This window comes from Musa acuminata, chromosome BXJ2-1 (assembly GCF_036884655.1).
Source record: "Musa acuminata AAA Group cultivar baxijiao chromosome BXJ2-1, Cavendish_Baxijiao_AAA, whole genome shotgun sequence".
Lineage (NCBI taxonomy): Eukaryota > Viridiplantae > Streptophyta > Magnoliopsida > Zingiberales > Musaceae > Musa > Musa acuminata.
Genome location: NC_088338.1, coordinates 39,324,313 through 39,348,671, shown reverse-complemented (window position 1 = coordinate 39,348,671; position 24,359 = coordinate 39,324,313). Strand labels below are relative to the sequence as shown.

General features: G+C 37.7%; 2 protein-coding genes across 3 annotated transcripts; one reads left to right on the top strand and one right to left on the bottom strand.

Annotated features, from left to right (window-relative positions):
* Window positions 1-15,414, bottom strand: LOC104000689 (protein SUPPRESSOR OF PHYA-105 1). Of its 2 annotated transcripts, XM_018827819.2 has the most exons (10): window positions 15,139-15,414; window positions 13,129-14,768; window positions 9,362-9,519; window positions 7,825-8,662; window positions 2,964-3,110; window positions 2,476-2,790; window positions 2,320-2,379; window positions 617-981; window positions 484-529; window positions 1-358 (listed from the first exon to the last, which is right to left on the bottom strand). In XM_018827819.2, exons 2-8 carry the CDS (start codon window positions 14,647-14,649, stop codon window positions 790-792), a joined length of 3,231 nt encoding a protein of 1,076 aa, XP_018683364.1. In that variant the 5' UTR covers window positions 14,650-14,768; window positions 15,139-15,414; the 3' UTR covers window positions 1-358; window positions 484-529; window positions 617-789. The 2 variants fall into 2 exon arrangements, with proteins under 2 accessions (XP_018683364.1, XP_009421072.1); XM_009422797.3 differs by having other exon boundaries at window positions 484-981.
* A 6,239-nt stretch (window positions 15,415-21,653) lies between these two features.
* LOC135599187 (protein trichome birefringence-like 26) lies at window positions 21,654-24,359 on the top strand. The gene is made up of 3 exons (XM_065094033.1): window positions 21,654-21,887; window positions 22,650-22,927; window positions 23,356-24,359. The coding sequence occupies exons 1-3, from the start codon at window positions 21,722-21,724 to the stop codon at window positions 24,112-24,114; spliced, it is 1,203 nt and encodes a 400-aa protein (XP_064950105.1). The 5' UTR covers window positions 21,654-21,721; the 3' UTR covers window positions 24,115-24,359.

The following is a 24,359-nucleotide window of genomic DNA, read 5'->3' as shown; positions in this document are numbered from 1 at the left end:
TGTCATCAGTAAACATGATTCTTAATCAGAACTCGAATATTGTCTACAATGTCATCCACGTAGTAGAACATCAAAACTGTTCCATTAGATACAGCACAATGGGTTTTCTATATCCCGTTTTCATCTAACCTTATATTCTGTAAGAAAGAATCACTAGCAGTTAATTATAGTACACAATGTACAAAATTCTCAGAAAACACACAATCTTATACACCCTCATTCCCACTCAAAAGAGCAAGGAATGTGCCTCTCCCAGCATAAGCAATAACCTACTATCGACAGCCAGCCTTACAGAGCATTCGAACTTTGGAATACTCTAATGGCGGCCACTTTGTGTCCATCAATCAATTGATTGTGCCTGTCATCCACAATTATAATTATAATTATATATATATAATCAAAAGTATATCATCTGATTCATCTAATAATCTTGATCTTGAATTATCCGCTTAGGAGGAAACTTATAGTGGAAAGAAAAATTACCGAGGATCCAACTCCGGGCTTGGTTGATGATGACAGTTGCAATCTCCTGGTCATGCAACAAATTGTCTACTAAAACCAAAACATTTTGGGTAAAAGCTCATAACTGTGGAAGTTCTTTAAGGGTAATTAGTACCTAAATCTCAGGAGCACTGGGTCCGCACAGCTTAGAATTTATTTCTCATCTGAAGCTTTGGTACCTGATCTCAGTTTTGAGATTGGCGCCAGGTGAGGAAACCACACATAATTTGTCATATAAGCATCACCAATGTTTTGAGACTGCCAGCTCATTGCTACCTGCAACTTTTCTTAAACCAGCTGCAACACTTTTATTCTTCCTGTGGAATTTGCAGCAATAACCATATCTGACTTCCCTCTCCAACAGACACTTGAGACAAACTGTCCATCATCATCGCTCGTCTCTTGTCCCGTATTTGGATCAATGGATCCAAACTTGTGAGAAGTCATTGGCATGGGAAATGTCTTATAGTAAGCATAAACCTGGAGGAAATTACAGAAAAGAAATTAGACAGCCAATTAGTAGAGTGTCTTATAGTAAGCAGAAGCCTGAACAACATTACAGACAGGACATTGGACAGCCAACTAGTAAAGAAAGAGAAGCACATAATATGTGATCAGGACGAATCAACGTAGAAACATATTCTTCTCCAAATTTTGCTGTGTTCTTGCGATCTACACCAACTGGCTGTTTGGTTTGCATTAAGTGAAAAGTCAAAAGTATTTTCACAGTTTGATTTACTTAAGGTGAAAGACTTAAGAAGTATATTCCCTCTATTCCGCCAATTTCCCCAAAAAAGACATCACCCTAAGAGGCCAAAGTCAAAATCAAGGAACTAACAAGTGTTGCCAGTTAAAAAATAATTTTACCTTTATGTTTCTTTTATATAACACCAAATAGATCCATGTTGCTGATCCCAATTAGTTGGGACTTACGATTTTGTTATTGTTGTTGTTATATGTTTCCTTTACACCTATAATTACTAATGAGAGGTAATGTTGCCCTCCACTTCCAGGGAGGAAAATAATCCAATTACTTCCGGTTAAACAATCAGCAGAAGTTTTGATAAGAAAGAAGTGGAGGAAGTGCATCAAAAGAAAGTGAAGCCATATAAACAGAGGAAGTAAAAAAACTTGAGTTCGGCATAAGTGACTTCCATCTAAATTAACAAATGTACAAGATTCAGGAACCGAGAGCCTACTTTTAAGAAGTCTCTGCCTTTAGGTACAAATTTAAATTCCCTAACATCAAACAGCTCCTATAATGGCTAATTGAGAGGGGCACCAGGGTCAGCAAATTTGGTGCTTTAGTTGATAGTTCTTGCTAGGCTCTCTCACTCGAGATTCATCCTCCAGTTGGAATATCCATAAATAGGAGATAAGTGAATACAAAATCACATGTACAACTTCATATACAGTAGTTCATGAACTTCATATACAGTAGTTCATGTATAGCTGGACAACTATTTGTGAAACCCTAATAACACATTTAAATCATACCTGTAATAAGTATATATTACAACATGTCAAATAAAAGCATGTCCAATATGCTGAACCAGAAAAAACAAGCTATCATAAGCAAATAACCTTTTTGTGATGCACAAAAATCATAATTAAGTAATCACCACATTTGAATGTGGGAATGGGATAATGAACTTGCAACAGTTAAACCAAAACCCTTTTCCACGATGCACAAAGCCTAGAGTTTTGTAACTTCATATTTCTGAAATAAAAAATTATATATTCTCTCTTCTTGCTTAATAATATAGAACAATAAGGGGAAATTTTTCATAAGAAAAATGCAACCAAAATGCAACTTACTTCATTTGTCTCTGAACCACACACTATATACCCGTCACAAACAGACAAGCCAACAAAGTTCTGCAGAGAACATGATAAATATCAAATTGCAACTATGATCGTCATTGGTACATAGTGTTTTAGGCAGTTAAAGATGGAAATAATGATGAAGCATACCTTCTCATTTGTATGACCACTTAAAGTTAGGCTGCAAGCATTGGTGGATAAGCCACTTGGGTTTGTTCTCTTGAGATCCCAAAGCTTAAGGGTGTTGTCGGTCGATGCCGAAACAATTGTTTCCGAGTCTAAGAATTTCACGTAGCTGATGGCCTTTCCATGTCCGGACAGAGTACACCAGGGAATTCTAGTGTTCCTTAGATCATAACAGTAAATTTTGTAATCGGCAGAGCCAAAAGCCAAGAGATGAGACGAGTGTGAAAGCTGGACACAACACACATTGGCCACATTCCTGATAGTGTCAAGAGAACCTTTCTGCCATATACAAATATAACATCAGTCGCTGCTAGAGTAAAACAAACACACAACACATTTTTGTAATTATCACATATTATGTGCTTACAGATATCTGTTTCTATACTTGATATTTTCAGTTAAGTTTTCAGATGCCTAATGCTTGGGTTCAGACATTTATTCAGAAAGCTTACTTCATTGATACTCCATATTTTCACAGTACAGTCATCACTTCCACTGGCCAACATAGTTGGATCCAAAACCGAGAAATTGACAGACCATGCTCGTCTTTTATGCTCAGCAAACTTTGTGAATCCTTGCCCGGTGCTTGCATCCCACAACTGCATGTAATGCCACAATCAAATCACATAACCTTTGAAGAAAACTTAGAAAGGATTGCAAGTATAGTTTGACAGAAAGGAAATTCCATGATAATAGAAGTAGAGGATACAAACAAAGAACAAGAAACAGAGTGAGTACTTGTCTGTCTACAGGACCAAAAATGCTGTGAGTATCAATAATTTCATGCATGCAAATAGCTTGGAATTTTCAAGGACAAGTTTATTCATCAATAACCTACCTTAGTAACAAACAAAGAATTTTTCTGCCAAAAAACAAAGCATTTTAAGGTTTTCTAAATGATGATAGCTTAATTTTGATCTGCAAAAATTGTGTGTTGACAAGGACAAGAACGTATAAACTGAGACTCAACATATAGAGTTTCAGCAAATTTTCGTGCATAAATTATAAAATGTAGGGTCTTAGAATTGTTATAGGCTGAATGGATTAAAAGTTCAAATGCCAAACCAGACTGGTTCAGTAAAAAGGGTTGCTCAGTGCATAAGGCTCTTGCCAATCCAATGGTCCAGGCACTAAACTAAAAAACATGAGGGTCTAAGTTCCATAAAGTTTTAGGGTTTCGAACAAACATGAGAAGGGGGGTGACCAGATAATATGAGGGGATGCAGAAGGGACTTTGTCGAAGCATAAGAAATAATATATACTGATTAATCATCACTTTTCCTTCTTTTTTGCTATCAGAACCTTATGGCAGTTAAATCCTCACTCTACAAGATCCTTAATATTATGAAAGCAGTAAATTGTAAAACCTGTTTCGTAAAGTACAATTTAAGTGCACAGTCATGGAGCAGAACTCTGGCTAAACAAGTAAAGACTTCATGGAAGGGCACAAATGATACGTAACAGCCCTGATAGAATTGATGCTTAATCAAACCACTAGAATTTTTGCATTGTTGACTAATAAACCATTTTTTTCTTTGATACTAAATTAAGTCCAACATTGCATACTTAGAGAAAACCATTAAAAACAGATCATGAACCACTAGTAAGCTCAAGACAGAGAGCAAGATGATTAACACAAAATAGAACGAGACTAATCGATTCACAAAGCTAACAAAATTAACTTAAGCTTCAATGTTGTTTAAGTTTCCTAACATCAAAGATCAGTAAACTGATAATATTTGCTGTGTCCATGGTTAAAACCCACATAATAGCTTATCAGCATGGAAACTAATGTCTAGAAATTTCAAAATGCATTGACTTTTGAAATTATGGCTTATCACATCACTATAGGATACAAGAAATGAAATGGAAAGAGATTTTAGCAAGAAGCCCCTGAAACCTGAAGCCCTAAATTCTAAATTGTAATCTCTATTTCCAAAATCTGAATCTCAGAACCCTTCTGAACTTGAAACCTTGAACCCTAAACCTTGAAGACCTTTTACCAACAGAAATGAGGAAGCATGAGACCTTAGTCATTTTCCTGATTGATACCTACTCGTTTTGCTGTAGTAATTATTCATGGATAAGAGAATCAGTAAGCAAAATGGAAAAAGAAAAGAAAATCCAAGATGGAACGATGGAACCATTATTTAAATTCTTTTACTAAGAGCAAAACTTAACCAAAGTCTTCACTCCCTTTTGGTGGCTCGGCTTCCCTATATATTTTCTCCCGTGTCTGTGTCCTGAAAGAGGATGGCAACCCACTCCTTCCTCTCATCTCCTCTTTGTGGACTCCTTGCCTTCTCAGAAAGCTGTCAACTCTGCATGTTAGGCAAGACATATAGCCTCACACATCATGTATTTAGATGATCGGAATTTCAAAAGTCAAGGTTTTATCCTAGATGATTTCAGACTATGGGAAGACATGGTAGATCATACCAATGTCAATCCCTGTGGCCTTGAGAAGCCAATAACATAAGGGCCTTCGTTATCTTTGTTACTTTCAGCATGTGTCTCACTGATGGATGTCCTTTGTAAGGTATGGAGTCTCAGGAGGAATTCCTTGTGTCAGAAATGGAAGATGGTGTTTATTATTTCAGATTATCGAGCAAAGGATGTGGCTCTTATTCCCAGAGAGGGCTTATGGACTATTAAACTGAAAGGTTTTAAATATTATAAGGTGGAAAAACAATTTTCAATAATTCTAGAGGGTAGAAGGAAATAGATCTGGAGCTAATGTATATTCAATTCCACCACCCTTGAGTATTGGTTATGAGAACTAATTATTAGTGGTTACCTTATTAACGGGGTCATTAGGTATGGATGACATGACCTCCGCCGAGCATAGACAACCTCCATTTTCCTTTGGGGTGGATTCATGGACCAAGGTGCAGTAACTAAAAGTGCATATTACATGACTAAGTAAAATTCATCTTTGAATGACTTCCATTTTCTAGGTCAGGCAGGGCTTCAGTCTTGAGCACCGAAGGTGCTTCTGAACACTGGCTACCCCAGGATGGAGAAATATCATCATTAATAATCACTCCAAGAACCTCAAATACTTGAAAATTCAGAAAATAGGGGAATTACTGACAATATAAAAATTTGTTATCTATTCAAGGAAAGCAAGAATTTGTAGATGGTCATTTTGTTTTATGATGACTGATTAATCCTCAAGCTATTCTGAGAATGCCCAAGGGACCTAGATCACCTTCCTAGAGTCCTGTTTGTGAAATTAACTATCTAAAGGATATGAGCCAACGATTAAATGATTAGAATAAGTAGAGGAAAAAGAAGATAAAGAAAAGGAAAAAGGAAGTGGTAGAAGAAGAATGAAGAAGAGGGGGAGGAGGTAGAGGAGGCATACTAGAGTGAGCCGTCGAGCAGCAAACAATGGCAGTGCAACCTCCTGGCGAGCGTAAGGAGTAGAGGCATCCCAAACCCTAACCTACACACACACACACACACACACACCAGACCACCGGTTGGTTTAGCAAACCTTAATCTCAGCACAAGCTGATGGGTCAATTTATGGGTCCAGTCTTCAAGAACTCCACCCAATAACACATAGGGTATGGTCCAGGTCAAGCATAAATTTCATGATAGCAATATTCAATCGAACCAGATCCGGATGTTTTCCCCAGAATATAAAGAAATAATGGCCTACTTGCTAACTCGAACCAAATAGATCAACCTGACACAACCTGACTCAAAACTTGTATGGATAGGATTAGTTTCAGGTAATTCATATTTGTTCTTATCATCCCACCAATATGAACCAACCTAACCACTGCCACACCTATGTATCTCCAAGTGTGAACCTTCTGATGACTAGCAAGTAGCACTGCAAAAAGAAACACATTCGGCGAGCATTGAACTTGAAGTCCATATGCTTAAATACCTTTAAACTGCATTATTCATCCAAAGAAAGTAAACAAAACATATTATTTTCACAATTACAACACTCAACAGGATAGAAACATAATGCACCTCCAAAGCTTCTTCCTATATGTAAGTAATTCATTAATTTCATTATATTTCTGAACAAAACCAAAATTTAGCCCAAAAATATTGAGGCTCCAAGTGAGCAGCACATGGCCTAAAACAATAGTATAGACCTCTATTTTTTATTACGCAAATTAGCATGATATGCAACAACACCTAATTAAACAGGATGGTTTTCATGGTTAATCATCAAAGCAGAAGAAGATGGTGGCAATGAAGAACAGAATTTAAAATACCACATGAAATTGGAATTGTTCTTAAAAAAGAAAATAAAAAAAATCACAAGACATACGTTATCTGGTAATATGTAACTTTACCTGTATATAATTGACACCGAGAAATGACTTATGTAATAGTTTGCAGTTTGCACTTCAAAGCAGTGTTTTTAAAACCGTAATGTACCACCCGGTACGGGCGGTATCAATGATACGTATCGAACGATACGGGGCTGTACAGAGCGGTAACAGTCGGTTTCGACCATTACCGCTCGGTACAGGTCGGTAATGGTTGAAATCAACCGTTACCGTTTTGTACCGAGCGGTAATGATCGAAACCGACCGTTACTAGCTGTAACAATACTCCAACGATCAAATTGACCGTTGGAGCCCTCCTCATGGGTTTTTAAACCCTTTCCTCCCCCCTATTTCAATCCATTTCACTCTCTCTCTTAAAATTTCTCAAATATGTGATTACTTAATTCATTTGAATATTAAAGTTTAAGTTGTATGCAAAATAATCTAACAATTCAAATAAATTTTTCTATAGATAATTCAATATTAATAGAAAGACGATCCGGAATGGACCGAAATTGTGAACCTTGCAAAAGACTACTCCTCAAAGTCTGAAAAAAAATGTGTCACATTATTCTTACCTAATTTACATTAGTTTTGCTAAAACTATACTAAATATATATTTATTTCTAACTTAAAAACCCTATCTTAACTTTTTTTTTCTATTTTTCAGGTATTTTCGGAGGGTTTGATATGTATTTTAGGTGTATTACTTGGTACACAGTACCGTACTGAGCAAAGCTCGATACATCGGTATGGTACGGTATTCAAAACCTTCCTTTAAAGTATGGAAGATCTCAAATGAATTACTACAATAGATGTGAGCTTTTTTAACTTGAGGTCATAAGCAACACCAACTAGCAATTTAGCTAACTCAAATGCAGCCATAGTAATTATGATGCAGTAGGATACGAGGATCTGACAACACCTTGCAATCATAATTACAATGAAATATAGAAATTGCTACAGCTTTATAAGCAAAAACAGTAAATAATTGCAAGTTCATCAGGAAACAGACCTGAACAATGCCTTCATAATCAGTTGAAGCCAAATAATTCTTTATATAATCATTCCAACATACACAGCTGAGCTTGGATCCACTAGTCATTTCAATCAGTGGGTAATGAACATCAACACTCTCATTTAAAAGAGCACCAAACTCGAAAATCTTAATTTTTTTTGATACTCCAGCTGCAGCAAAATAGTCTTCATCACGGTCAAAACTCAAAGAACAAATGACATTTGCAGAGTTGACGATGTCTAAATTCTTCAGACTTCCACAAACTTCAAATTTACTGTATTGAGCAAACTTGCATAAACCATCAAAAAAGGTTCCTAGATGATCAGTTGCTTCATCAGCATCATTCAGGAGCTGGGAGCATCTATCACGGATCTTGAGAACATCATAGTCAGAACGCATTGCAGCAATAAATTCAGGTGTTCCAATCCTCGAGCACCTGGAAAAGTATGCACTTTCAAGCTGATCAATGTTCCTCATTAACCTCTCCTCATACTTATTTGATTTGCATAGCGTGGATATTGCTCCAGCATTACCAACAGATTTTTCACTATAGTAAGTGCTGGATGATTCTATAAATTTTGATCGGAAACCTCTGTCATCAGAAAATAACTGTGTTTTTGATATGAGCCTTCGTTCAGCCTCCTCAATATCTGCCTTTAAATAACTAAGTTGTGCTTCTAGTTTTGAGGCCTGCATCTTTTTTTGTTCTTTCAAAGATAAGAGAAAGTGTAATAACAAATCTGCTTCTGCATCTTCCTCTTCAATCAAAGCCGATGAGTTATCTAATGATGGAAAATTTCTACGTTCACTTAACAGGTCACTTTGAATAATATCCCTGAACAGGTAAAGCCGCACTATCTTAGATCACATGAACTCATGATAAGTATAGAATATATGAGACCTTGTATCAATGTGACATAATAACACATCTTTCTCAACTTAGATACCATGGTTAGATGTTATCAGCAAAGGATATCCAAAATTTAGATTAAGATTTGAAGTTTCAATCAAAACATATCCATCTTGAACAAGAGGGTTAGTTTAGTCAAGGCCAACCAGAAACAATCAGTCTCCGGCTTCAAGAAGAAACTGCTCAAACTACTGTTCATCAGGTGAATGGACAACAAATTTAGCATTTTGAACTAATAATGTGATGGAGATTTAATTTTCATTATCAGTGCAGGAGGGTCTGAATGGCAGGAAATCTCAGTGCCAGGAATAGGGAAGGACCTTCCTGATGATATGAATATCTGTCTCTTTTCCTCTTTTCATTTTGTACAATCTATATGAGATTTCCTTTACTGAAAAAAATCAGTTAAGCATTTTCTACCTTTCTCACAAACCTATGCGAAAAAAAAAGCATTTTCCCTTTTGTTTATGCAGCAGGTGTACTTGCATGTACATTGACAGAGTAGTATAAGATGAGAGAAAATGGAGAAGATATCTCATAAAAAAGTACAGAACAGAAACAAGATGTCTCAAAGTGTGCGAGTGTTGACTTCAAATGTTCCCACAGAGCAAAGGCTGGCCTCACCTTGACATTGGCCGAGAAGATGGGTCAGGATGCAACAACCAAAGACAGAAGCCAGCTTCCTTGGGACTTTCTGACAAAAAGGTTCGTGGAAGAATCCGATGCTGTAAATCCAACATTGCAGCAGATTGCACTTCCCATGTTTCAAAACAGCATAATAGCTGAAATAAAAGAAGCAACACTTGTTTAATAATCATATATAGCCTGAAATAATAGCATCACTTTTTTAGATGCATACATTTGCATACATGGATATCATCAGCGTCAACAGATATGTATGTCTACAGATCACTGATCTACTTGTTCCCTGCAGTACTTCAACAAATAAATGGTATTCACAATTCCCATAGTGGCTCATTGTGCTTGATTGTCAACATGTACACCAGTTATGCTAACTACCAGATAGACCATGCTCGGTTAATGGCAAAGAATTGCAGCAGAATTTCCTCATTGCTGTACTCTAAAATTTTATGAAGTTTAAAACACCATACTGTCATAGACATAACAGTAGACAGGGTGTTCAATGTAATGCTTGTGCATGTCTGTGTCTTTCAGTTTTGTTTATGCTTTGCACAGCATGTAAAGGGCTTGCAGAAGGCTTGGCAGCCTCATTTTGATTGGCTTCTGCGACTGTTTCAAGCTTGTAAATGCAAGTTATGTGCAGTCGCGCGCAGAGGCAAAACTACCTAGAAACAGACCATCCAGACAACCATTTTGGGAGTTTTCTATCTCTGCATAGTGGTGCAGAGTGTTAACCAGCACAATACCCAGGAGCTACCCAGGTGGCACATGATTAGATGGGCCTCTGGGATAGTGTCTAAGGCTGGCTGGTTCGCTGTTTTGTTTCGCAGTAGTGTCATGTGGGCACTTGTGGGAACTTTTAGTCGCGACGAACCACCTTGGATCTTTTGTCGTCCGACCGTTCAGAGCTTACAAAGTCTATGTTTATAATTTGCATTGCCTCTCAAGTGTTTAGTGAAATGACTATTTGTGGGATTCCGAGTTAAACGTTTCCCCTAACCTGTCTTCTTTCTTGTAGATCCATAAGGGATCGTAAGAGGTTTCGGGAAGGCTGACCCTTTCCGAACGGGCACGCAAAGGTGCCGCACGACCTAAGCAAAACCAGCTAAGTCCGTGACAATATGTTTCCCACTTATAAAAACCCATTGACCCCCTTGTGATGGAGCTCATGCCTGACAGTAAAAAAGCTTAATGTACTCTACTGTTTGATGCAAATGGCCTAAGAGAGGTGACATCACAATGGATCAAGGTTTACAAGGGTGGAATCAGGTTCACGATGGGGCATCGTATTTGTTTTAAGGTAGATTGGTTAGATCGGAATCAATGGACTAACTGAATTTGGTGAATAACCAAAAGAATGGAGTTATTATTAAGGGTAAAAATAATTTATCTAACTATTAAATAATATAGTCTAATTAGGATCTTAGAAAGCTTATTTAGCAAAAAATTTCTTTTCATGCCTAGATTTTTCCATTTCACCTCTCTATATCACACTCCATTTGAAAACCTATTGCAAGGGACAACCTAGACACTAAAATACTAACCAACCAATAATAGGTAGTAAGCAACAACTAACCATAGGGGTCTATTGTGCAACAAGTGATGAAAAAAGTTTGAAGATTTCTTCTTGTTTCCTTCTATCCTAACCTTCTTGTCTCCTCATCTCTCATCTCCTCCAGCGCTCTCTCTCTCTCTCTCTCTCTGGGTGCTTCCTTTACTCCTACATCACATTCTCTCCTTTAATCCCAGATGCATGGTTTGTAATACCGTATCGTACCGCTCGGTACGGGCGGTACATACTAGTCCGATAGAGGATCAGTATGAGCAATACATACTAGTCCGATAGAGGATCGGTATGGGTGGTACATTGGTACACCTTAGTGTATCATGTGTCGATACGCTCGGTACGTACTATTCCGACAGCTAATCGGTATACCGGTATGTTACAACATTCAAAACCTTGCCTAGATGTGTCAACCACAACCAAATTCTGACTCAAATAGATCTCAATAGAAGTCCAAAATCAAACCATGTTAATAGTCTAAGATAGTGACAGCGATGGACGTCTTGAGATTAATATATTGAATGGTTCAAATTTTGTGCAGTCAATAGTGAACCCATTCCTTCCCAAATACATTAACTTTTAATAGAGACATCATATTCCAATGATCCTAAATATCGGCTGAAAGCTGTCTTTGTGATTTGCAGGTGATATCTCACCATTCTAAGTCCAAGGTAACCCAATGCAAGAAGCTCCTACCAATACAGGCTCACAGGTGACTTTCAGACAAATCTCACCAAACCAAGTCCCATTTTCTTTTCTTTTTCTTTTGTGAGTCAAAATATGTCCAAAGTCATTTCGTTTTTGAAGCACAGACAAATTTTCATATTTGATGGAGGCAGTCAAATGTAGATTTGTCTTTCTAATTCCTTGGCAAAAAGCTTAATTGTGTTTGTTCAAGGTTAACATTGCAAGTATCTAACCATTCAATGCACATAAACTTAAGTTAAAAAAGATCATACCCAGTACACAAGGCTCCCTCCAATGCAGGGTGCGGAAAGGTTAATGTATGCAGACTTACCTCTAAATATAGGGAGGGCTATTTTCAGGACTCGAACCATGATCTCCTATGTGATTTAGAGGCTGTTTTCATGACTTGAACTTTGGTCTCCTAGGTTGCAAAGGCTCACCCTCCATGAATATACTTAAGTTGCTTTAAAGAAAATGAATAACGATCTCATCAAATCATTGTACTCGTGCCTGAAAAAGCTTCACAGCCTTCCAAATAGCACCCATGTATATGGCCTTCCTTCGATGACATTAAGGTATCATGCTCCAAACTACTTGGAAATAACTGATAGGTAAAATAATAAACTAGGTACCAAAGAATGCAAATAACAATCATCATTTTACCAAAATCATCATTTACAGAATCACAAATCTTTTTCAAGTCTTTGGAAGGATTGAACTTGACCTGAACCAGACCAAAGCTTATTGAGAATACATTCAGCATCAGAGAGCTCATTTTCTTTAAACAGGCTGTTGATTTCTGGTCCATGGTTTCTGAAACAAAATTAGTTTTTGACAGGTCGGCTAAAACACTACCACGATGGAAGGGGCCCATTGGAAAAGGTGACAACTTCTTTATGAGAAATGGCATACGTTCTTCGAGAGAAGCCTCTTGCTCTTTTTTTTTTTCTAGATTGCCACCACCCCACCACAAGGAAAAAAGAAAGAGAAAATTTTGTTATTGTGATTGAAATTTTGTGAATGATAAACTCAGGATTAATTACCTCTAAAAATTTTCTTTTGTAAAGCTTCCTAAACTTTGATATTCTTATGTATCTCAAAACTTTTGGCTTCTCACTTACTGTATGCGGCTCAATATACTTCTATGAATGCCAATGATTGAGACTTGAAATCTGTGAGCCAAAAAATGCAAAAAAATGCTAAGGGCTTTTTCTCTAACATTATGGCGTATGAAGCAAACTTGTCAAAAGAAGCAGATAATCAAACAAGAGAAATATTTGAAGACAAGAAAACCAAAGGTACCAAAGAGTGGTAATCATATGTTGCATAGAAAACAACTATGTACATCTCAGGTAGTAAATTGCAGATCACAGTGGAAGCAACATAATAATATAAGGAACAAAGAGCCACCACATAGGTAAAAAGCCTGATTCAGTAGCAAAGTCTCATACTAGATAAAAATGATTACTAAATACTTTTTAACATAGTCTCCTCTCACCTCAAAAAGAAAAACCCCAAGACTGTAGATATTTGATGCAGAGGAGCACACATAATCATTTATCTCCTCAGGGCTAGCATACCACTTCTCCTCCAATTTCACCAGCTCAGATATGGATTGCTGGCTGATAGAACTAGATATACCTGGACTGCAATTCACGTTATGACCTTTATGCCATTTCTCCAATTTCACTGCCCTGAAAGCACTGCCAGTAGTTCCTGCTCTAAAACTATCAGCTTCCTTTTCTTCACCTTGATCATCTCCTACAGAACCACCCGTAAAAGGATATGTGTGATGCTCATTACTGTCACTATTATGATCACGAAATTTCTGAAGCTTCAGCACCGAAACTTCATGAGTCTCCTTGTCCTGGTCTGTACACCTCTTTCTTTTTGACTGATGATCCAGATGGTGAATATCTTGCATTACTAAATCTGGTAACTCCATCTGGCTCTGAGGAACAAAGGACCCAATGTACTTAACCTGATTGGAGGGATATTTGATAAAGTATGATGGTCGTAAATACTGCAAAACAAGAAGTTGGGAGTGACAGATGTCAACAAAATCCAGGATCTGCTCAAATATATGCATGCGCTCAGCCTTATTTATCTTGTGGCGCTTAGGTTTAAGCCATTCCCTCAAGGTAATTCCTTCGCTATAGGGATTTGAAGTTCCTAAATGTTTGAAAGATATAGAATCCACTTTACAACTAGGACTATGTGAAGATTTAAAAGTCACGTTCAGATTGGCATTAGGCTTTTCAATATTTTGACGAGAGATCACAACACCAGGCTCATCACGATTTTCTTGATGGTTATATACAACTCCCTTACCCTTCAATGTAGTCTTGACCAAATATTGTTGAAATCCAGATGCGGAGAGAACCTTAGTCCGGATTGCAGCAGGAGATTTTGTTGTAGTAGTACTTGGGATGATATGCTTGTCAATCTTAGACACATGCTCAGGGAACCTAGAATCTTTTGGCTCTGACTGTGTGGCTAGACTAGGCCTCTGTGTGCCCGACGGAGGCAGAAACCTGTTATCCACATCATCATTATGACCCATTGACAAGGACTTCCTGGTTGCTGTGTCCCTCGATTTTCCTGCATGTCTTGTGAAATTCTGCCATAGGCCCATCCGGACTGATGTTTTCTCCCCACTACTTGTGCTACTGCCCAGAGACAAATTAGGATTCTTATAGTTATTCAGAGTCAGCTCTTCCACCATTTCTCCTTGGTTGCTCAAAGAGTGAGCGTCTGAGCTATGTGGTTCAGGCCCAGAATGTGCATGTGGATCGCAATTTAAGCTCCCTCCAGCCATACGTTCAAGAAACATCTCTGGTGTCTGCAGCCAGGTGAAGTGCTCGGCCCATTCTGCATCCTGTGAGACAAGTGGGGCGTGTGTTTCTGCGGCATTGTCGGGGCTTGGCTGCTCCGGTGGTTGATCATTCTCTGTTTTTTTAATATGAGGAGCATCGACCGAGCTCTCAAATGTCTCATTTACTTCAGCTGGCCCTTCCATGACTAGCGAAAGCGTTCCTCAACATCAGGGACGAGGCAAATTTTGTGAACCGATCAATCTGATAACTACCGCCAAAAGATCCACATCTGTATCAAAAACTCAGAGCTCCACTGAAATCCCTGCATCAATTTTTGTAATGCAGGTAGATCGTAAGTCTAACGGTGCTAACTCCATCAAAACGGAATCGAAAAGAAATCGCAAATCCCTTCAAACCATTAGGTAAGGTAGAGACTATTGACACAAAAAGGCGACTCTAGGGCTCAATCAGGAGCGAAAAATTCCAATTTTCCCCTATAAGAAGAGAAAAAAATCCCATTCTGTAGAAGATCCAACGGAAACCAATGGGATAAAAACGATTGAGTACCGAAAGTTCCACGTAATAACCAATTACGCAAGCAAAGATTGGTCTTGACGGAGCCAATCGCGAGGAAACTCGATTAGAATAAGAGTAAAAGGGGATCACAGAGGGAAAGGTAAAAACAAACAAACCAAAGAGAAAGCAGGTGCGGCGCGCCGGCTACGAGTCGATCGAGGGCGGAAATCCACGGAGAGGACCGGGTAGCAGGAGATGGGCAAGTGGTTGGTCGTGAGAACCGAGGGAAAGGAAGGAATCAGAGCGGAGCAAGTGGCCGATGGGAGAACCCTAAAACTTCCGAAAGCGGAAAGAAGCAGAGGTAGGCATCATTGTCGAGAAGCCACTTGGAACGGGATCTGCGGCTCTCCCTGGCTTCCGACGAAAGGCTTTTGTGGGTAGGAATGGGAGGAGTCAATGTTGTCGTCCTCTACCCACTCGAATACTTTAATATCTCCAAAATTAATGAGATCGACCCATCCGAACGCATTAATTTGAGGTTAATTTTCGAAAAAAAATATATTTTTTTGTTTTATAATTTCTCATTTAGCATCCTAACAAATTTTTCCTTAATTTTTAATAAATTTAAAAATTATATATATATATATATATATATATATATATATATATATATATATATATATATATTTGGACCTATCTTCGTCTCGCACACAACCTTCGCACGAAGGTTTGTCATCACCTCAACCTTACACCATCGTATATAGGCGGCCTATTTCGCTTCATGACTTGTCACCCTTTCTCGCTTACAACTCTCGTGCTAGGGTCTGTTATCGTCACTTGTTATAAATGATGTTAGTTTGAGAATATACTTTTCTTTTGGTTCAGTTTATAAGTTGGAAAACTAATAGTTTTTTAAATTCATAAGTTTATCTTTCTAATTGTGTTGTTAAGATATCTAAACATCTATGTTGATTGGGGCATCCAGATCAATAAGCTGGGTTCACCATGTACCATTGCTTTTATTCTTATTGAAGCTTGATGACGCTGACAGCAAATTGTAATAGACTAATATGTTAAAATGGAAGAAGAGCTTCCAGCTGCTGTACTCTAAACTTTCTTGAAGGTTGTTGTTGGGAGGCCTTTTTGTAAGACAATGATTATGTTGAACCATCTAAAGTGATCGAAATTTAGCTCAAACTCAGTGTCACTCGGAAAACTCTTGGCATGCTCTTTCTTGAAGGTTGTTGTTGGGAGGCCTTTTTGTAAGACAGTGATTATGTTGGACCATCTCAAGTAGTCAAAATTTGGCTCAAACTCAGTGTCACTTAAAAAACTCTTGGCATGCTCTTTCTTGAAGGTTGTTGTTGGGAGGCCTTTTTGTAAGACAGTGATTATGTTGGACCATCTTAAGTAGTCGAAATTTGGCTCAAACTTAGTGTCACTCGGAAAACTCTTGGCATGCTCTTTCTTGAAGGTTGTTGTTGGGAGGCTTTTTTTAAGACAGTGATTATGTTGGACCATCTCAACTGATCGAAATTTAGCTCAAACTCAGTATCACTCAAAAACTCTTGACATGCTCTTTCTTGAAGGTTGTTGTTGGGAGGCCTTTTTGTAAGACAATGATTATGTTGGACCATATCAAGTAGTCGAAATTTGGCTCAAACTCAGTGTCACTCAAAAAACTCTTGGCATGCTCTTTCTTGAAGGTTGCTGTTGGGAGGTTTTTTTTAAGAGAGTAATTATGTTGGACCATCTCAAGTGATCGAAATTTAGCTCAAACTCAATATCACTCGGAAAACTCTTGGCATGCTCTTTATTGAAGGTTGTTGTTGGGAGGTCTTTTTGTAAGACAATGATTATGTTGGACCATTTCAAGTGATCGAAATTTAGCTCAAACTCAGTGTCACTTGGAAAACTCTTGGCATGCTCTTTCTTGAAGGTTGTTGTTGGGAGGCCTTTTTTAAGACAATGATTATGTTGGACCATCTCAAGTGATCGAAATTTAGCTCAAACTCAGTGTCACTCGGAAAACTCTTGACATGCTCTTTCTTGAAGGTTGTTGTTGGGAGGCCTTTTTTGTAAGACAATGATTATGTTGGACCATCTCAAGTAGTCAAAATTTGGCTCAAACTTAGTGTCACTCGAAAAACTCTTGGCATTCTCTTTCTTGAAGGTTGTTGTTGGGAGGCCTTTTTTTGTAAGACAATGATTATGTTGGACCATCTCAAGTAGTCGAAATTTGGCTCAAACTCAGTGTCACTCGAAAAACTCTTGGCATGCTCTTGCTTACTCTAGTAAAACTAATACTTAACACTAATCTACTCTAACAAATTAATCACATTGGTGCTCACCAAATTAATTGGTGGGCGGTTCCTCATGTATAGGGATCACAATTACAATAAAAAATCTTGACTCATCCACTCGATCCGACTCAACCTGATCTCCACACATGCGCTTGAGACTAACATCTTCTTTGCTCATTTCGACCCCTAAGAAAATGGCTATGATAATTTCTTATAAATATATATCCGATATTAGTAATATTATATACTTTTATAAGATCAACTAATCCAGATCAGAGTTGAGATGTTTTAGTAGGAGATGAGGACGATGGATGGGATAGAATCCATTTCGTGGGCTTTAGAGTGGGCCTTCCAGTTTGGGCTGTGCCCAATTAGCTTTATAAAGCACCGGATTCCAAGTTTGTATATTCTTCTGCATGTTACAGTCTAAAATTTGAATTCATATAAGAATTTCTTACAAACAATCATATAATGCAAGGAAAAGGAATTGTTATCTAACTATATATTTAGTTCCAGAAATTTATCTTCGTCATCGTCAAGAACAGCTCATGACTATGTTGGGCAAACAACCCATTCATTCAGCTCATAGTGGAGTTTAATAACTCACAGTCCACTTAATCATAACCCTCTTTTCTTATTTAACTCAAACCCTGACTCAAGAGGGCAGTAGTGGCTGTGAATAGGGCTAGAAACTTATAGCAACATGACTTAGAAAAAAAGAAGAAGGAAATAGCAGAAAAATAAAAAAAAAGGAAAGAGAAGAAGACAAGGACAACGCAGAGATTGTTCTCAATCATCTAGGCAATGTTATCATCTCAGGTTAGATCAGATTTACAGTGAACTCTTGCTATAATTACTTGAGGAAATTTTGGATATTGTGCACAATGATGTAATCTTTATATTCCAATTATTCTCTTGCGATTGTTGCTTGGATTTTTGGGCAAGAAACTGAGATTTATATATTCATTATTCTTATAGTGGATTTTCTCTAGTTTATCCCATGACTTTTGCCTTTTACGTTGAAGGGGTCTTTCGCATAAATCTTGATATTTTATTTGATTATAATTTCATTTAATTTTACTGTGTGTTATGACATACTTATATTTATTCATATACAAAGTTCTCTTTTTATTCCGTATTGTACTTATCTCACCCATTCATTCTTGTCGATCTATATCGAAATTAATCATATGTAGATTTCAATCGGCCATGGGGATGCCCTAATCAACTTATCCTTGAAAAGTAAATTTAGGTAGGCACAACTCAAATCAGCACAATCGACATCTGATAACTTTCATTCTAACTAGAAGATAAGTTAGAGCAGTAGTTTGAGCTTGGTGAATACCGTTTGAAGAGACTTGTCTCATCATTATTATAGAATCACTCTACAAACACATCATCATTAAATTAAAAATAGTATTAGTCCTTATCAAGACGAATTGAACATTTTATCAGTGACAGAAGGATCCTTTGGTTATTCTGAGACATGGAAATAAAAGAGGTTTAATGATCTCTCTAAGCTTACAAGTCTTCATTTTCCTTTCACCGAAGCTTTAGAGGAGTTTGTGTTAGGCACACCCCTACTGCTCTTTGATATGCAGATTCATCTTCGACGATATAACATAATCTATGGTACTAACAAATGATTTTGAATATAAACTCACTAATAAATAAATATAATATATTATAATGTTGAAGAACTTGGGATGCTACTGGTCTTTTCCTGTGTCACCTTGAGGAGGACAAGAAGAAGAAGAAGACGGATCTGAATCATAATGCATGTTTTCTTTGGCTGCGTATCCGAGTTGTCATCACATGTATCATGCACAAGCATTCGATGGATCCGAAGCTTGTCCATCGATGGAAGCTGATGCTGCAAATTAATTCATTTGTCCCATTCAATAATGTTGCGACCCTTATGGAATCATTATGCTCCAATAATTGCAGTAAAATAATATATAAAATCAGTCTTAATAAAAAAAAAAAAGGTTATACGAGAGGACTCGAACAGCGTCGAGTCTTACTCAACCAAAAAACAGCTAATAAAACTCTATGAAATTGTAATAAATCTTACCTAGCCACCTCTATCCTATAAAGAAGAGTAATATTTGGATCTTTGAGCTTCCTAATCGTCGCTCCTTTTTTATTGGGTTGGTTGATTAGGGTTGAAGGTAAAATGGATAACTCACTTAGGAAGCAGCTCGTAGGGCTAGGGTTTGGAGCCCTATATAAGCATATAGCTTTCATCTCTTTCGGAATAAGATCTATCTACAATTATAGTTATTTGACCGACTTCTAAGAGGGTGGAACCCCTAAAGCATTTCAAGAAATGATCTCTCTTAAAGATCAATCTACATAGAATTTCTTTAGGATTCTATCATTATATTAAGTAAAACAAGTTAACTATCGGAATATTTAATTGAATCAAAACGAGACTAAATCAATAACCAATGACATGTTAGAATTAAGAGGTGACATTGTGAGGTTTTACTCTTGTAGTTTTTCTAACAATAAGCACTCACATTTGATGTTCCTTTGCCTACTAGGCAGAGTTCATGCTCATCCTTTACATGAGATGATTTGAGAAACGATTAGATTTGTGGCAGAATCACACTCGAACTTTGGAACTTGAGAAACTGGAAGAGGCACCAAAAGTATTCATTTCCACAACAACATGAAACGTGTGGAAACTGTTCCTGTCAGATGAGTCTCATAAATAAATACAATCAGTAGATCATATGGAATGCAGATTAAGATTAGAAGCGTCAATCGCCTGTGAGATGATATAAGTGTGTCAATCAATAGATCAACTTGCTCATCTTTTGCTTTGCATAGGACAAAACACTTTACGGTGTCCAACTCAAAGAATAAATAATACAATAACAACAAGAAGAAAGACATCAAACATTAAAATTGATGTGCCAAAACAAAAGGCAAAAGCCAGAAACCACTGGGCATTAAGATTCCATGTCACGGTCATCAACATTGATGATCGATAGAGCACGGCAGCATCCAACTCTATCTTGTTTATTTTCTTTCATGACTTCTACGACACCTCTCTGACACTGAGGACTCTACTTAAGAAGTAGATCATGTATTCGGCTTGCTATGATGATTGATAGAACACCAGCAGTGATAACAGGATTAATGAAAGCATCCATATGGTTTGAGGAGTGATTAGATTAATAGGAAAGAGGAGTGGTGTCAATCCAAAGAGACATAAGTGAAATGTACAGCACTCAAATTTTTTGAACATGAATAAATTAATAATTGCAAACCATGTGAGGAAATATTAGAAAAAAAAGATTTTTATTTTTTTTTTATTTTTTGGTAAATAAAAGCATTATTAAAAACTAATTTGATCACAATTTTTCACAACGACAATGAAATTCTTTCCCGATTAAATTTTCTAACACCTTTCAAAAATTGTTAGGGTGAAAATTTAAATCTACAATATTAAGTAAGCGAGTCCGATGCACTATTTATTTTATATTTAAAATAATAAAATTTATGATAAAATAATAACATAGATAAAAATTAAAATTATGAATTCTAGAAAAAAAAAACTTAGGTTTCTTTTTGTAGAGCATCCTGACCGTATAAAAAGATTATTTTACCCCATAATTTTTTAAAAAATTATTGTTGTCTTAGCCTTAAACGTGTCTCCACTCGCACTTCGCTCCTCGGCTCGTTGGCCTTCATTATGGTTGGCCACGACCCTTGTACAGAGGCACAGACAGCTAGGGGAGGCGAGAGGGTGGTCAACATTGCCATCCTACGTGCGGACGTGCAGGCGCCTAAAGGAGGGGTCGGTCGGCATTGCTTGCTAGCGAGGCTAGCCCATGCAAGGAGGTGCAACTAATGAGGGGAGGGGAGGTGGGCGGTCGATATTGCTAGCTTGCACATAGAGGAGTAGGTGGTTAGGGGGGCAACTAACGTTGCTTACTAGCTCGTGCGTAGAACGACAAACAATTAGGAGAGAGGAGACGCGATTGATGTTGTCTGCCAGCCTACGTGCAAAGGCACAATGATGGGTGAGAGTTACGATCGACCACGACGGGTGAGCGATGGGTGATGGGGTAGAGGCAGACGAAGGGTAGTGATCGATAAGGGCAAAATGATCATTTCTGAAAAAAAAAATATTCTATAAAAATTTTTCGGACTTGCTGTGGTCTGTGCAAAAACCCCAAACTTACATAATTTTGTTTTAGAATTTACCCAAAATAAAATAATTAATTCGTATTTCAGTCATTTTAGTCTTCACTTATGACAAAAAAAAAAAAAGAAAAAAAGAAAAAAAAAAGACACGAGCTGACAAGTGAAAGGAAGTCTTTTGGCTTCTTTCCCTCGCGCGTCCTTTTTAGGCATCAGCCCACCGACCCTCCTCCACAAGTCCCTCCTCTCTCTCTCTCTCTCTCTCTCTCTCTCTCTTCATCTGTCATCAGACCAGAGCGCCATGGCCAAGGCGAAGGAGCCGGAGACAGAAGAAGAACCAGGCGTTCCCACCAATAAGAGGCTGTACAACTTCCTCCTCGTTCTCTTGGGGTCGTCCCTCCTCTTCGCTTTCTGCTATGAGCTCCTCTTCCCCTATGGCTCCTCTGACAGCTCCCCTTCTAAGAAAGGTGTGAGTTCGAAATGAAATTTTGGGAACTCGAAGAAAGATATGGTGGTTTCTTAGCCATTCCTTTACTTCTCACTGATGCGTTATGTTCAATTGCAAAGAAAGTTATTTTCTTGCTACGTAATTGCTTATTTCCTATGTCTTTATTTCTGGTTGTGCTTTTTGCAAACTTTGTAATTCCCAGAATACATATTTATTTCTGTATTTCTGATTGTACTCCAAGATTTTGGTATACTGTTTGCTTGCTACCCTTTTCACATCTTGGGATTCTTAATAATTAAGTAAATTGTTGCCCTTTTTAGTATTTAATGCAGCACTTCTTTGTATCTTGAATTCATAAACTTAAGCATATCCTTTTTTTTTTGAGGAAAACTTAGTATCTTCTTGAGCATCTTGCTTGGTTGCAAACGAAAGTGATAAATTTAAATTTAACTATGTTCTCTGATAAAAGGAAATATTGCTTCCTTATCCAAAGGTTTGAATTCAATTTTCTAACTAGTTTCAGTCACTCAGCCGCTAATAACTTTATCCACTATTTGAACTTGATTGTTCTGTTCCCTTCCCTTCTTTTGTCCCTTTCCATAATTTTGTGTTTTGGTAGCTCTTCTGAACTAATTTTATATTAAATGAATGGTGATGGTGATGCAGAAGCACGTGATCTTTTTTCTGGGAATTGGATCCCCCCTTATTTTATCTCTTTCCATAGTTTTGTATTTTGATAGCACACATGAACTAATCTTATATTAAATGAATGGTGATGCAGAAGCATGTGATATTTTTTCTGGGAAATGGATCCAGGATAGTTCTGATCCACCATACACTAATTCAAGCTGCAGTTTCATATCTAATCCTCAAAATTGCTTAACGAATGGTCGGCCTGATACTGGCTACCTTCACTGGAGATGGAAACCATACGATTGTGAAGTGCCTCCGATGGATACAAACAAGTTCTTGAATAAAATGAGAAGCAAATCTTTAGCATTTATCGGTGACTCAATCTTCCGCAACCAGATGGAGTCATTGCTTTGTCTTCTCTCAAAGGTGCTTTTCTTGCTTAGTGCCAAACATTACTGTTTTCAACATTTGTGTCTAACAATCTTATCATAATATAGCATAGTGGCTAAATTTTTTTGAGGCCTCTCATGGTAATACTTAGTTTATAACAAGTAATGCCAAATATCACTGCTTTCAATTTCTAATGAAAGAAAAGGCATAAACATCATTCAGCATGCTTCTTTATGCATGTACTTTAAACAAGCCTCCATCTCATAAAGCAATAAATGCCGATTTTACTGAAATATGAAAACTTAATTATTTGTGCGTAAAATGATGTCTTAGTCGGTGTCCTGTGAACCTAATATCAAAATTTCACTTTGGATCCTTTTTTTCTTCATAATAATGCCTTTTGTGCATACTCTTATTCAACTTCATGGAATCTATCTCTTATGAATCTGATTTCTGATCATCAGGTCGAAGAAGCTATTTTGGTCTATCATGACGAAAAATTTCAATCCAAAACATGGTACCTTCCTTCGCACAACATCACACTTGGACTAATTTGGGCTCCTTTCCTAATCAAATCTACTGAAGCAAGGTCCAAGAACAATATTCAGCTTTATCTTGATGTGCTCGATTATGCTTGGACAAGCCAATATCACAAATACGACTATGTAATGTTGTCTGGTGGGCAATGGTTCCTCAAAGAAACCATATTTTGGGAGAACAACACAGTCATTGGCTGCCACGACTGCATGGGGAAGAAGCTAACGGAACTCGGAATGGACTACTCTTACCATAAAGCACTTCGATTAGTCTTCCAATTCATGAGCACCTCAGAACACAAGCCACTTGTGGTTTTGAAAACCTGGACTCCGAGCCACTTTGAGCATGGGAAGTGGAACACCGGGGGGATTTGCAACAGAACAGAACCTTTCAAAGAAGGGGAATATACTGCTGATCCAGTGGATGCGACAATGAGAAATGTGGAGCTAGAGACTTTCCAGGAAGGATCGAACAATGGGTTGCGTGTGAAACTCCTCGATACGTATCATCTTTCACTGCTGAGACCTGATGGTCATCCAGGACCCTACAGAAGATTCCACCCCGATATCAGTAAGAAACTACAGAATGACTGTCTTCATTGGTGCTTGCCTGGGCCAATCGATACCTGGAATGAGATGCTCATGGAGATTCTGATGAATGAGGCGGAACTGAGATCTGCTTTCTAAAAATAACCTAATGTGCCTCTTCCAAGAGCCCAAGGCATCCATGAACTAGTTTGCTGGATCAGGGGAGAGCTCATGATCCCATGTGTTGTGGTTTATTGGTGGATTACAATGATGCCAATAGAAAAGCTTCTGTGCTCATGCTTTTAAGATTAATTCTTTTTTGGATATTGGACAAAGTCATTGTGTTGAATTGCCTATTGTCATCTAATTAATGGAATAAAATAGATCAATGTCCTGCGTTGTCA

Excerpts from the sequence above, each read along its gene's own strand:
- LOC104000689 (XM_009422797.3), bottom strand. The coding sequence starts at position 14,649 with ATGGAAGGGCCAGCTGAAGTAAATGAGACATTTGAGAGCTCGGTCGAT. Across the intron at positions 9,520-13,128 it reads TTGGGGTTTTTCTTTTTGAG|CTATTATGCTGTTTTGAAAC; the intron begins GTGAGAGGAGAC and ends CTTTTATTTCAG. Across the intron at positions 3,111-7,824 it reads ATTATGAAGGCATTGTTCAG|TTGTGGGATGCAAGCACCGG; the intron begins GTCTGTTTCCTG and ends CATTACATGCAG.
- LOC135599187 (XM_065094033.1), top strand. The coding sequence starts at position 21,722 with ATGGCCAAGGCGAAGGAGCCGGAGACAGAAGAAGAACCAGGCGTTCCC. Across the intron at positions 21,888-22,649 it reads CAGCTCCCCTTCTAAGAAAG|AAGCATGTGATATTTTTTCT; the intron begins GTGTGAGTTCGA and ends ATGGTGATGCAG. Across the intron at positions 22,928-23,355 it reads TGCTTTGTCTTCTCTCAAAG|GTCGAAGAAGCTATTTTGGT; the intron begins GTGCTTTTCTTG and ends TCTGATCATCAG.